A 15290-nucleotide genomic window follows, 5' to 3' on the forward strand; every position below is an offset into this window, starting at 1 on the left:
ACAGAATCACTTCACTATAATTCAAAAATTTTAAGAGTCCATTTGTGTTGATTCTACCTCTCAGAGAGATTTGATGACTAGAAACATTTGACTCAGATAAAAGGTGATTTTGATTTTCTTTATTTATTTTAACTTTTGCAGACTAGTGATGGTCTCCTCTCTTTCTTCCCCCATTTCTGCATCCAAGAAACTGCATGGACCATCATACAGCACAATGGCTCTGACTTAACAAGAGTGAGAAACACTAATCCAGAGAACCCATATGCTGGGTTTTTCGAGTATGTGGCCAGCTTGGAGCAACTCCAGGCCACAATTCACCGTGCGGAGCACTGCGAACAGGAGCTGACCTACTACTGCAAGAAGTCACGGCTTGTAAATAAGCAAGGTAAGTAACCCGAGGCACGTGTCCACCCCCCCGTATTGCACAGTGCAATTAACTAGTTCCTGAGGACTTGACATCTCCCGAGCTGGTGGCATATAACTGCAAGGGTGTGTGCTCCCTGTATAGTCAGCAGACTTGTTGCAGTCTGGAAGTCACAGAGATGCTGCAGCCCAAAGAAAAGAACCAGGTCAATTTGCAATGAGCCTTGTTCAAAGCCCTGATTGCCTTTGGTGTCTCTTCCTAGCCTTAACCTGATAACTGTACAGAAAAGGGCTTCATTCTGATCCTCGATGAATTCACAGTGTTTGTCCCTTATAAAGGGCAAGTAACACATCCAGTTGGTTTTATCATGGAAGGAGCTAACAAAAATATGACTTCATTTTCTGAAAGTGACTCTTTTTCATGGATTGTTGACAGTGAGCCTGGGGGTATAATTGAAAATAAGAGTAGGTTGCTGGAAACCCAGTTTATTCAGGAGCTACAGGAGGGATTGGAAAGCCATCTTAACTCTTTCTTTTAGTCTGCTTTTAATAACCAGTCAGCTCCTAAATTCTGTTTTTGGTTTTGTGTTTTCTTCCATTAGAACATCTCATTCTGTGAGACTGTCTCAGATCCCACCAGTCCTGCCCTAGCATAGGCCTTAAGGACCTAACTCTTACAGTTACTACAAGAACTTTCAACTGGCCCCCAGCTTGCATCTTTCCATATCTTCTAACCGTCCAATATGTAATCCAAAATCTTTATGAAAAAAATTTGTCTTTAAGAAACACTGCTTCCATCACGACATTTTTCTATTGAAGACTCTCCAGGGCCTTCCCATCTCCTGTCTGTCCAGTCCACACTTTTCTGTCTGGACACCAGAACTGCGTATTCTGGAGCCACCTGCTTATGCAACCTTCATGCCACTCCCCAACATACTGTTTTCTAGCAGAGAAGTCTAGCAGGTGTATTTTTCTTTAGATGTTAGAGAAGATTCTGAGACCTCTGTACAATAAAGCCACTTTGTTAATGCTCGTTCCGGTTTGTTGTCGTAAGAGAGGTTGGAGTTCCAGAGAGAATGACCAGAACTTTAAAAGAAATGTTTCCTCTGTGAATATCATGTGTCATATGGATCATGCTGAAAACTTCTGAACTCTTGGTATGACTTTGGAACCTTTGGTTTCCAATTAAACATCTCTCCTATTTACTCTCCACCCAGTTAATACAACCAGATTTTCTCCTCCATACCTGAGTTCCAACCCCTCCTCCTCTTCTTTCTCCTTCTTCTTCCCCCCTTTTTTAGAATGTTCTTATTTAGCCTTTTACCCCATCTTGCTGGTCTCTGCCTGCTCAAATCTTATCCCCCTGAAACCTCAATCCCATCTGTGAATCTGTGACTCACCATCAGATGTGTAGCTGTAGTACAAGGAAGACTGGATTTAGACGTGGGGAGAGATCTAAGTTCAAGTTCCAGGCCTTTCATTGATTAGGTAGAGAACCTGGATGGAGATGTCTTTCTCAGCCTTTGTTTCCTCTTCTCTGAAATGCGGCTGACAATCCCAGCCTCAGAGGGGTGGCTGGCGGCACAACGTATGCAAAGTGGGTGAAGTGAGCTCTTTGCGTCCTCACCTCCCCAGTGCATTGTGGTTATAGCTCACATACCAGTTTAGTATTCAGCTGATTGTTCCTTGTTGCTAAAAGTCGATCTTGGAATCTAAAAAATAGATAAACAAATAGGGAAGTACATACTAAGACAAGGAGGACAATACTTACAGAAGGGTACACGAATGCTATGAAACAAAATGAACTGAATGGCTTAACTAAGAAAGAAAGACAAAAGGAAAAGACAATCGTCCAAGTCACAAATGAGTCAAATTCCAGAAGAACCAGAAAACAGAATCCCCAAGGGGTTAGTGAGCAAGAATGACACAAAGTAAAGGGGACATCGTGCAGTTGAAGGAAAACCCACCTTCATGGCCAGTGGTACTCATGCATTTTTTTGTTTGTTTGTTTTTTTAAGCTCCCAAGTGTTTCAGCAAGACTTGAGAGCCTCTAGTAAAGAAAGAGTAAAACTCTAGAAGTCTGAGGAACAGGAAATGATAGTAATTGTTCAATACATAGATTTTTTTTCAGGTCCATGACCCTAGAATTCATATTGAGTAGATTTGAGGTGGAATAACTAAAAATAGAGCAATTTGGATTTTGAGGTTAAATTAATAAATATGTAGGGAACAAGAGGAAGGTGGTGTCAGACAGGTTAACTTTGCAGTTTCAGATCTTAAGTATAGCAGTTTCAAGTCATGATGGTGGCCTCATTGTGGATGGATTACATAGAAGGCGTGTGGAAATATGTGTTAAGCAGCTGTAGACCTGTGCTGTCGCAGCACCTTAGAAGGATGGTCCATGTAAATACTTAAGTTATTGGGGATTTTCACTACGGGAAATGGAATGTTCTACCATGATCATGGTATTCTTTAATTTTAATTTTTAACATATAAAAACTTCTCATCATTTTCTTAGTTCTTTTTCCTATTTATTTAAATTCTTTAGGACATTTTAAAAAGTCTTGGGTGGAACCAAAGGTATTTGGTACCACTAAAACATTCAGTGGTTTCTATTTTATAGGGAAGATATGACACTTAGAGGTAAAAATCTTACTCCTTCTGTAGGAATAATGATTTATTTTCTCTTTAATCTATGAGTACATAATATTTTAAGCAGTATATGGCACTGTATCTAGTATATATTTCAAATAGGTTTCACCTTCTGTTGATGAATTAATCGTGCAATTTTTAAAAATGAAGATTCTTGATATGGTCTTTATGCATAACACAAACTTTTGATAACTCCTTTTCTTGGCATGGCTGATCTGGTATGTATAGTAACACTGAGAGAGAGCTTGCCAGCATTAGGAGAGGTCCTATCTAATAGTAAGTTATAATGAGCATTGGTGTTTAGAAATAAGAGAAAAATTAGTAAAAGCCCTAGATTTTTAGTGGGGCTGATAATAAAACTTACAAGTTTTGAAAGTCAACAGAAAAATGATCAAGCTGACTGATTTGATGTCACATAATTCTTATGCCCTGATTCTCCAGTGACTACCATTTTCCTAACTTTTTTTTTTTAAACGAGAGATTGTCCGAATGCCTCACCTCGTTTTCTCAAAATCCTACCTAAGCGTCCTGTCTATTCTTTGCTCTAGTTCTTTGGCATCATGGTTAGTCTTAACTCTGAGAAGGAGCTAAGACTAGCTGAACATTCATCATAGAAAGAAATACACTTGGTTTAGGGAAACTTTGTTTTTGAATGTAGTATTTGCTTCAGGCATTCAGATCTTTCAGTGTTACTCTGTAGCCTGCAAATAAATAGCCAAGCCATTAAATGAAAGAAAAAATACAGACTTCCAAAGAAATCTTAAATCATGACAAAGAAGTGCTATACCATGACTAATGTTTAATAAACAGCTGCTGTATTTTTAGCCAACAAATATTATTGAGATAAAGCATTGACTTTACATAATGTTCTATAATGTTTTAATGGGCATTTTATTATCTCAAATCAGTTTTATGTCTGATATGATAATTATTCTGTTTTCTATTTTTATGCTAACTTGTTTCAAAAATATTTTCAAAGAAATTGCCTATGTGTAGTGCTCTCAATACATTTTTCCTATTATGCCTGAATAAATAGGAATGGCTGGTGTCTTTTCTAGTCAAAGAAAAATATATCAATCATTTAAGTTTAAATAATAAAATTTATTTTTAAAATGCTTTCTTGCGGTTCTTGACTTTTTCTGACTTATTTTGCTTAGCATTATAATCGAATTAAAAACTTTCTTAAGGAAATGCCATCAATTCCAACGTTGGGACTATCACTACATCAAATGAATCTTTCTCTTCTCTTGTTCTTTTTCATGATTTGGGAAGGAAGGGAATTAAACTAGGATGAAAGGCAGTGGGTATAAAGCAGATGTCACATTTCTCTCATTTGTCTTTTAGACGGAACCCCTCTGAGCTGGTGGGTTGGAAGAACCAATGAAACACAAACATATTGGGGAGGTTCTTTGCCTGATCCTCAAAAATGTGCTTGTGGACGAGAGGGGAACTGCATTGATTCTCAATATTACTGCAACTGTGATGCTGACAGGAACGAATGGTGATTTCCATATAATTTCCTTATGCAAATATATATGTTTTTAAAGTGAATCTCTCAAAATATGCAGCGCTAGGCAGATACTCAACAAGTTAGTACGAAGGAATTAGATGAAGGTGTGTTTTGATGAAATGTATTGCAATCAATCTGAATCTTAGATGTTAAGATCAATGTCTTTTTTTTTAAATTTTTTTTGTAATGGACTGTTTAGCCATGTACACTTTATTTTCATAAGATGATGAAAGAGGCATCTGTTTCATGTTTCCTCTTCATTGTAGTCAATTATCATTCTCTTTAAAATTAAATGTAATTATGCATCCTATTATTCTCAAAATATGTTTACATTTAGTAATTACTAAAGCACATTTCTTCAATAAGCTGTCTATAAAATCTTTAAACATGTAAACTTAGAATTTCCCACAATTATATGGATATGTAGCTCTTTTGTTTAAAGGACAAACCATGACACAAAAAACTAGTGTTCTGTTTATCATAATCTGAAGGAGGAAATCTATAACATTTTAGGGATTCGAAAATTTAGCTTAAAATATTTTCTAAGTAGAAGGAAAGGCTTAAATATGTTTTGTCCATTAAAACTTTTTAACATGCATTTATTACATTTTTATTAGAGTTGGAATGTACATTGATTTTATTTATTTATGAAGTGAAAATATCTTTTAATTTTCATATTCACATTTCAACACACCGTATGTATATGTCACATTACTAGTATATATCTGGATCTGCACATAAGACTTATTTTTTAAAATATTAATAGTTAACCTGTTTCGCTCCTATCTGATGTATCTGGAAGAAAAAAAAATTAACTTGACTGTAAATCTGATTGATTTGGTTACAGAATGTACATTAATTTTAGTAATCAGTTTGTTGTTAATTGAGCTCACATTTTGAATTGTATATTTCATTTATTTATTTGGCAAACATCAAGACTACGTTATATCAAAAACCAGATCCTTTTAGAATACCCTAGAAGGAGGCATCTATATGAAGTCATGATTGTATTTTCAGTGTTAGATGTTTGGTGTAAAGAATGTTTTTTCTCTTACTCAAACTCTAGTTTTTAAAATTTTCTGCTCCCTTTGGAAGGCACTCTTTTTCCTTCTTACTGTCTTCACAAAAAACACCTACACAGTAATAAGGTATTTTAAAATGTGAATAAAATGTTCATAGCAATGCTTAACAGAAGAAAAAAACTCACCTAATCACCAGTAACTCTTCAATACCTCCATAATATATTCATCAAAAATAATTCTCAAAAAATAAGATTTTGAAACTTCTCATATTAAATTCTGCTGAGAGTGATGTAGCTTGCATAGAAATAACTTTCCCTAGAGAATGTTTATAATCCCAGAAAAACTATTTATGAAAACAACTCCTTGAAGTAAGTGGAGAACAACCAAATGTAGGCAGGAACTGCCAGGGTTGGGAGCCTTTAACCCTTGGAAGAAGGAAACTCAGGTGGGTAAGCTATATGTTTATATGCCTTTTCCTTGAGGGAACTTACTAGACCACATGCTATGGGGTGGCTAGAACTCAAAACTCAAAGAGAATGCTAGGTGTGTTGGGAGGTGGGGGGCTTAAAGTATCAGAGGGCAGTTTGGGGCTGCCGGCATGGCTGGAAATTGAGGGGGTGTGGAAATCCCATAATGGAGAGAAACTCCTGAAGAGAGTCCACCATATGAAACCCCCTCAGGTCCCTGGCTGACCCTGCACGTGCACAGGGGAGATTACTGGGAACCATGCAGAGCAATACAACTGGAAAACTGAACAAGCTTCGTAGAGATTTCAGTAGCAACTCTCAGAGGAGACACAGAATGAGGAGTTTAAGTCTCACTAATTGAGATGGGCTTCTTAAACCCCTCAGCTTTCCACAGAAATAACAGAAGGTCCATTTCTTTACAACAAAGATTATGTCTCAGAACTGAGTATGATTGAAAAATAAGAGCAAAACAGAATTAGGCCCACCCTAATGAAGTGTAAAACCAAGCATCCACAATTTACTGTGATAAAGTTCTGATTTAACTGCATGTGGGGGGGGAAGGGTGGTTAAAAAAACAAAAATGAAGTCTTCAGAGAACAATAACAGAATCCAGAGTCTCTGCAGTATCCCCCATAAAGTCCAGAACATGGCAACAATTATTGCAACAATTATTTACTCAAAAAAAGAGTAAACTTTGATCCAAAGTCAAGATAATAAGAGCAGTGATTAGACACAGACCCAAGGACACTGATGTTTGATTAGCAGGCAAAAACGTTAAAGCAACTATTATAAACATGCCCAAAGACTTAGATAAAAATAATCACAAGTGAGCAGAGCGTAAGCTAAGAAGATAAATGAGAATTATAGTCAAGAAGCAAATGTAAGTTTTAAAATAGGAAAGTACATCTGAAGTGAAAAAGTCCCTGGATGGACTTGAACTCCTACAGGAGAAAGTAGATATAGAAAAAAAATAAGAAACCAATATCAAAATGGTAGACCTAAAAACACAATCTCAATCGTTACACTAAATATTGAATTAACCATTCCACTTTAAGGTAGAAAATGGCCCAATGAATTTAAAAACCGCCAACTATATTCTGTCTGCAAGAGAAATTAAAATGTTGCCATAGTTTTAAATGCCCAGATGAGCAACTTGATCTTTACTCTTTTGTGGGTACAAATTTAGCTCAGAACATCCTGGCTTTGACATGCAATAAAACCTATTGTTCATTGGATAATTATGCTAATCAGAGTAATTTTAAGAATGTTGTTGTCATTATTTTTTAGGGCCAATGACACTGGATTCCTTTCTTACAAAGAACATCTGCCAGTCACCAAGATAGTGATTACAGATACAGGCCGGCCGCATTCAGAAGCAGCTTATAGACTGGGCCCTCTGCTCTGCCGGGGAGACAGTAAGTGGTAGCAATGCATTGTGAATATATCTGAGGAAAGTGATATTTAAGAATCATGTTTCTATTATATAATAATTTATCAGACCTAGTCCGTGAAAACTCATGATCAACATCTGAAATAGTATTTTAACAGTCAACGAAAATAATACCTTTATAAAGTGCAAAGCCCTGTAATAAATATTGTGATGGCAAACCTTCTTAAGATGCAAGAGAAAGAAACTGCTAAGCATCTTGGTGATTGGTTGACAAATGCATTCCAGCATTCCTAAATTTCTACATGCCATTACCCATATAGGAAAGCATCAATGCTACACCACATTGTTACCCATGTGCGTTTGTTTCCTGTTGGTAGGCCTGGGGTGAAATGAGAACAGCAACAAAATCAAATGTCAGTGTAATTAAACCTATTTCCACTTTTAATCTTTTTTTTTCTCAGTTTGTGTGTATGTTTGCTCTAATTAAATGGGACATGCTATTGTGTGTATTCATTGTATTAACACTCTAAACTAGAATTTTAAAATTCAAATACAGTTTCACAGAAAATACACTTTTTCAGCATGGAATGAAATGAGCATAGGTATCCATTCATAAGCTCTCTGAAATCAGTTAGGTTAGAGACTGATGCATTAATTATTTAAGCTTTTAGTTATTTCCAGAACTTAAAATGGAAATAGAAGCAATATTTATTTACTTTAAAAGTATACACTAAAATAACATTTTATTCTAGGGGCTCAACAGAGGAGGAGATAATCTGACAATTCAGTGGATTTATGGAGATACATAGCAAAAGTTACTTAGTTAAAAAGCAAAGATGATACTGGGCTATAAAAATTTATATGTACATTGTAAAAAACCTGTCTGCCATTATACCTACCATCCCTAATCTTTGTGATCTCTACTTCCTGTTCTGCCAGTAGGCCTTACACAATCACATGAAGATGACATAGGATATTTACACAGAAAAATTATGTGCAATTTAATGAGGTTGTAAACTCAGGAGGTATCCAGGGGACTACAACAACTTTGTGTGACTGTAGAGAAATTGTTCTATACATCACATGCACTTTTCACTGTTGGCTCTGATCTTAACCCTTCAGGGTCCCAGGCTGGCTTCCTTCATCCTTTTTATTTCATTTGCCACAATCCCTGAGGGTTTGGTCTGCTTTGACTGAGGCCACTACCAATCCTCTCCGTTAGGGTTTCTTTCACGAAAACTTCCTGCCGTGAACTCAAGCACATAGCACCTTTGTCCTCAGAGCAGTGATTCTCCATCCAAGGTGATTGTGCCCCCTCAGTGCACATTTTCTAATATCTGAAGATGTTTTAGGCTGTCACAATTGTGGGGGCTTGAACGGTATCTAGAGGGAGATGTCCGGAATGCTGCTAATTATCCTACGTTGCACAGGGTAGCACTCTACAGCAAGGAATTATCTGGTGCAAATGTCAATAGTGCCGAGGTGGAGAAACTGGAGCATTAAATGTTTGCGACCATGGGGATATAGAGGGGGGATAACAACATAAGAATACGAATTTACAAATAGTGTAAGTATTTAGAGACCTGCTAATTAATCTCTGACTTACTGAAAAACAGTAATTGAGAGCTTTCCTTGGCTTTTTTGTCTCCTACATCTATTTTAGGGTCGAGGCTCATCCTCACATGCGACTGTTTCTGCACGAAGGGCTATTTTTTTATTTTCTCAGTTAAGAAGAGCAATGGCTGCAGAAAAATTTCTTTTCTCTCTATGGGAAATCTGCACCCCTGAAGGTGAAATCCCCTAGGCACACTTATTTTTTCTTTCCAAGTGAGATAGACTGTGTAGATATGGGGCTTCTAGATATGGGGTCGTGTCCAGTCGGCCTTATACACAGAAGAGGGTTATGTGGACATTATCTGGAAGGCATTAAGACTGGAACACTGACTAGCGTGAAGGCCAGTTATAACCTAAAGGCCAGCAAAGTGACCTTAGATGTCAGACCAGGAAAAATGAGGAGGGCTTGAACTAGACAATGGTTGGCATGAAGCTAAGGAAGGGGCCTAACTGGAGAGGTACATTCAATATGATGTAGGTGGCAGTTGAGCTTGAAAGGATGTGAGGATGATCTGATTTTTATAAAACTGATGGTACCTTTCACTGAAACAGTGAGGTTGCTAAGACCCTTCATTGAGAGAAGGAAGTTTTAGATTTGAACAGAAAAATGGGAAGGTGAGAATATAAAAAAAAGGAAAATATTTCTGTTTTATCACACATACTACAGAGGTTGGAAATTTTCTATCAAGCCATGTTTTTCTATTATAGGAAAGAAGACAGAAGCCTTGAGAGAGCAGGACAAATAAACAAAAATGAGTATGAGACTGACCGGTCCCAGACATGAGCTTACACCCGGTTAATTGATGTTGTTGTCTTTGTGCAAGGTCCTTTTGATTTAGTTGGTTCTGAAATTCCATGTCCCTGCTGCTATCATTGTTTGAGGTCAGAAGCCATAGATGATATCATCAGGTGTTTTACCTAACGTACAACAGATATGAATGATAAAGCCACCTTGAAAGCTGTGCTGCAGACACAAAACTTAGTAAATATGATTGTCCTTCATGAATGTATTTATTTATGAATATGGAAATATAAATAATTTAATCTCTAAATATATAGGTTAAAACTAGGAGGGCTCTCTCGTGCACTTTCCTTTCTACCCATTCTCCCAGCAGCTGTGGGAACCTCTTCATTTTTGGAGGTACCCAACAACTCCTCACCTTCACCGTGCATAAAAATGACCTGGAGAACTTGCCAACTGCAGTGGCAGTATCCTCAGAACGCTCCCCAAATGCTAAGGAGATAGAGAAGAAGTCCAATGTTGACACACAGGGTTAAATGTTTTGAACATCCCCCAGGAAGGGCATCTACAGGGATTGTCCCTTATTTCTGCAGGTCCCACAGCACAAAGAAAACTCGTGGATCACTGATGGTGTCTGGTCTCATTTCCTCTTCACTTGCTTTCTTTCATCTGCAAAATCTCTCCACTCCTTTTACTGAAAATGTTCATACTCAGATTCAGACGCTTCCTCCATGAAGCTGTACACTGGTGTCTAGAACACTTAGCCCTATACTTTCAAAGAATTTTGAAAATATTACGAAGATATGTTTCTTATACTGGCTTTTCATTATTTTTTGAGCCTCTCAAGAGCAGGTCCATTGTTCTTTTGTTATTGGGTTCCTGGTACCTAGTACATTAATGGTTACATGAAAGATAATCAATAAATAGTAGTTTATGAAAGAAGAAGAATGATCAGTCATATACAGCTCAAGAAACATAGCTCGTGAATTATTCGTGAGAGACAGGAATAAGTTTTTGATTGTATAAGCAATTAAATAATATGCAAATATATATATACTTTTAATGAGAGTTTAGATTTTATCGAAAGACTTATTCTGATTTTAAAAAATTACATACTACAAAGAGCACCTAGATCCAGCTGAGTCATTTCTCATCAATACACTTAGGCTTGTGGCAGTGAAAGCATTGTTTCAAATAAGCACACGATTTTACTTAATACCTTTTGCTTTTCACTTTTTAAATAATAGAACTCCTTTATAAAACTGAAACGCTTTTCTACTTCCTGAAGAAAAAATATTTTGTGGTCTATTTTGCTTTGTGTCTTTTTCTGTTTTTTAGAAAAGACTTGTGTTACTAGTACCTGATATGTATGAAATTTCACAAATGTGAGGGAACAAAAATTCTAACACTTTCGAAAGATTTCCACTTTTTTTTGAGACTAGGAATCCTAATAATTCTCAAGACTACAATAATGCCTTTTATTGACAATTTTATACACATATATGTTTATTCATTGTTTAATATATTAAACATTAACAATGTAATCGATACACAATCATTATAAAATTTTAAGATATTCAGAAATGTCAAAGAAAAGAGTGTAATAATCACCAAGAGCCACACAACTTAGAAATGGTGATTAATACCAGTGAGTATTATTTCAGATATTGCTAGATATCTCTAGTGCAGGGTTTTCCAATCTCAGCACTTGTGACATTTGGGCTGGACAATTCCTTGTTATGGTTGGGGGGCTGTCCTGTGCATTGCAGGGCATTTAGCAGTATTCCTGGCCTCTACTCATTAGATGCTAGTAGCACCAGTCTCCCAGTTGTGACAACCAAATATATCTTCTGAAGTTGCCAGATGTCCGCTGGGGTACAAAATTGCTCTAGGTTGAGAACTACTGACCTAGACAGAAGAATAGAAAAAGATTTAGAAACATATTTACAAAACTTTATTAATTGAAATTGAGGGAGAGAGAAGAAACTGACATGAAGCCAGAGGAATGGCTTTATGTTATTTATAGATCTGATAAATATGTATTCAACCTGAATGATCCCACTAAACTTTAAAAAGGTTATGAAATTCTTCAAAGGTTATAGAGTCACTAGGTTTTATATTAACCTAATTTTAAAAATTTAGACAGTATTGATCTATTCTGAAAATTGGGAAAATTAGCACTCAATTGTCCTCTCATCTGTTCCCTCCTCAACCTCCCAATTTTTGCTAATTTTGCTATTATTTCTGTAGTTGTTTATTTTTAAAGCTAACCAATAGTCCTATCATCAACGCTTCTCTATTCTTGAATGATTTTGATTTATTTCTCCTTGGATTGCATTCCCAAGTAATTGGTATTTTCAATGATTTCCCCGGAAAGACTCATGAGTGTTGCATTTTCTGAGTGGGCACATGCTTGAGAATATTTGTTGCCTCAGAACTCGAAACCAAACTTAACTGGTTTAACTTGATATTGTTTTTTGGTAACAGCTGTATTGAGATAAAATTCACATGACCTACAATTCATCTGTTTAAAGTGTACAATCTAATCATATTTTAGTATGTTTAATCATTTTAGTATGTTACACAACATTGTGCAACCACCACGAGAATCAAATTTAGAACATTTGCAGCATCCCCCAAAGAAACTTGTACCCATTTAGCAGACCCTTCCCATTTCCCTTCATCCCCACCCCAACCTTAGTCAACCACAGATCTACTTTTTATCTCCAAAGACTTGCTTTCCTGGATATTTCCCATAGAGGAAAACCCAGAATATGTGATCTTTATGATTGGCTTCATTCACTTAGCATGTAGTACCAAGGTTTACCATGTTGTAGACTATCAGTACTTCCTTATTTTTTTATGACCAAATAATATTCCACGTTATGGATATACCACATTTTGTTTATCCATTAATCAATTGATAGACATTTTGATTTGTTCCATTTTTTTGGCTTTTATGAATAATGCTGATATGAACATCTATGTATAAGTGGTTTTTGTGTGTGTGTATTTCATTTCTCTTGGGTATTTATTTAGGAATGGAATTTCTGTGTCATAAGGTATCACTGTGTTTAACCTTTTTAAAAACTGGTATAATAGTTTTGGGTCATGCTTTGTGACTTTTACCGGTTTGTACATATTGTTCCACTCTGCACTGACAGATACAGTCATCCTGTTTTCCACAGCTTTTCTATATATCTTCTGGTTAACTATATTTCATTATGAAGTAGGGTTTTATACTTATTTTTCTCCAAAAGAGCTTGTATGTGCTTTATTCTCAGAGTTATTTCAAAGTTAGGACTGACTGCCTGTTGTCTTTAAACACTTTAAAAAAAATGTCAGGCTGGATACATTTGCTCTCTCTCAGAAGTCAGTGGACAGTGTTCTTTTATCTTCTGGTTTTTAATGTTGCTGTGGAAAGTTCTGGGTCAAACTGATTTTTCCACGTTGTAAGTGACTTGCTTTTTCTGGCTGAATAATTTAAGCAATAATTATCCTGAAAGGTCAGCAACGTAACAAAGATGCATATCAGTGTTGTGCATTGGTATTAATTTTTCCTGAATTAGGACATGATGTGCTAAAATATATACATTCATTTTATAAGCTGTTAAAATAGTTGCAGCCATGATCTGCATTTTTCTCTCAGCTCATTAATCTGAACAAGGTAGGATTTTTATTTCTTTGGCATTTGAATTTTTCAACCTACTAAATGTATTTCTTCTCAGTTAATTCATTGTGTTGAAAGTTTATGTCTAATCAAAGCACCCTCAAAATTTACGTAAGTAGAAAAGGTTGTTCTTAGTTTTTTGTTCTAAGAAATTCTTGTCATTGGAATTATTTTCTTCATTTTGTCTTGTTGTCTGCATTGACTTGTTCAGCTGTCTGAGAAATCACAACTGCCCAGAATGCATTAAATAATCAAAGGTGCATGTAGGCAGTAAATAACTTTGCAGAAGTTATATTCTTAAACTGCAGAAAGGTACTGATTAGTGATTTGTTTAATTTCTCTTCCATTTCAGAATTCTGTTACATTTGGCAGACTACATATAAACCATTAAAAAGAGTGAAGATCAATCCTGTTTTAACAAATAACATAGAATATAATTTTGGAAGCTTTACTGTGTCCGATAAGCCACCAGTATGAAATTCTCTACTTTTTAATTTTATATTTTATTTTTTTCCCTTGGGTTTCCTTTATTTAATTTTCCTAAAGTTCCTCCCCCTTTTTACCCTCCCCTTCTCATCTTCTTTTCTTCTTCTTTCTTCTTTCTCTCTCTTTTTTGTCTCCTCTCTTCGTACTTACTTACCAAAGAATTAAAGTGTATTTATTGAGATACAAATGATACAACAAATTGGGAGCAATTACTCTAAGTTTTCTTTTTTATTTTTTTTTACTCTAAGTTTTCTGATCGCTACTTTGACAAAAGAAATCTTATAATTTCATTTTACAAATATTTATTAAGCCTATATATTGTATTGTGTCTTGCCCGCATCAAACAAGAGAGAGAGAAGCAAACAAAATAGACAAAAAAATCTGCATTTTTGGAGCTTGACTTCTGTTGGGGATGGGGGAGAGCAATAAACAATAAAGAAGCAAGTAAAATATATGATAAGTAGATGCTAGTAAGTGTTGTGAAGACAATATAGTTGAGGCATGGGTAGTGGGGGATTGGAAATTATAAATAGGATGGTCATTAAATGCTCACTAAGACATGCCACTTGAATAAAAATCTAAAGGAAATAAGGGAGCAAGGCATGTCTATATCTGTGAAAAAGTACTCTAGATAGAGAGAAAAAACACAGTAATCACACAGAGATTGGGCTGTAGTAGTATGCTCATGGAACAGCAAAATGGTCAATGTGTTTGTAGCAGAGTGAGCAAGGAGGAGAATGGTGGTCAGATCATGGAGGATTTTTCTGAAAGATTTTTATTTTTCAACCTAAATGAGATTGGAAAACACTAGAAAATTTTGAGAAGAGGAGTGGTGTGAACTAATTTATGCTTTAATAAGATGAGCAGGGTAAGGTTGAAGCAAGGAGACCACTTATGAGACTGTATCATACTAACCCAGATGATAGATTACAGTGGTTTAGGCTATGGACACACTGGTGATAGTTGTAGTATGTGCACAGTTCAGGAGAAGCAATAAAATCTGCTGATGGTTTGAGGTAGATTGCAAAAGAAAGAGTCAAAAATGACACCAAGGAGTTTGGTCTAACAATTCTTCAGAAACATAGAATTGGCATTAATTGAGATGGAGAAGATTGCTGCTGGGATCAAGGAGTTGCAGAGAAATACCATATAAAGATCTAAGTTTTGAACATATTAAAGTTGAGATACCATTAAACATTCAGATAGAGATATGCAGTGATTAGTTTGATAGTTCCAGGCTTCATGTATATATTTGTAAGTATCAGCATATATGAAGCCACGAGATGGACAAGTGGCAGTTATTATTGATGGAGAAGAGTAATGACAAGACTTTGGGGCACTCAAACATTGATAGATTGAGGAAATGAGAAGGAA

The 15290-nt window shown here is 35.9% G+C and overlaps 1 protein-coding gene across 2 annotated transcripts in view; it reads left to right on the plus strand.

Annotated features, from left to right (window-relative positions):
- CNTNAP4 (contactin associated protein family member 4) overlaps positions 1-15290 on the plus strand; it is a 229537-nt gene that overhangs the window by 173347 nt on the left and 40900 nt on the right. For both annotated transcript variants that reach the window (XM_081031056.1, XM_081031057.1), the window contains 3 exons: positions 188-385; positions 4360-4516; positions 7302-7429. In XM_081031056.1, coding sequence (XP_080887182.1) covers positions 188-385; positions 4360-4516; positions 7302-7429 — 483 coding nt within the window. The remainder of the gene's footprint in view (positions 1-187; positions 386-4359; positions 4517-7301; positions 7430-15290) is intronic.

Source organism: Rhinolophus hipposideros (genome assembly GCF_964194185.1).
Source record: "Rhinolophus hipposideros genome assembly, chromosome: 21".
NCBI classification, from domain to species: domain Eukaryota; kingdom Metazoa; phylum Chordata; class Mammalia; order Chiroptera; family Rhinolophidae; genus Rhinolophus; species Rhinolophus hipposideros.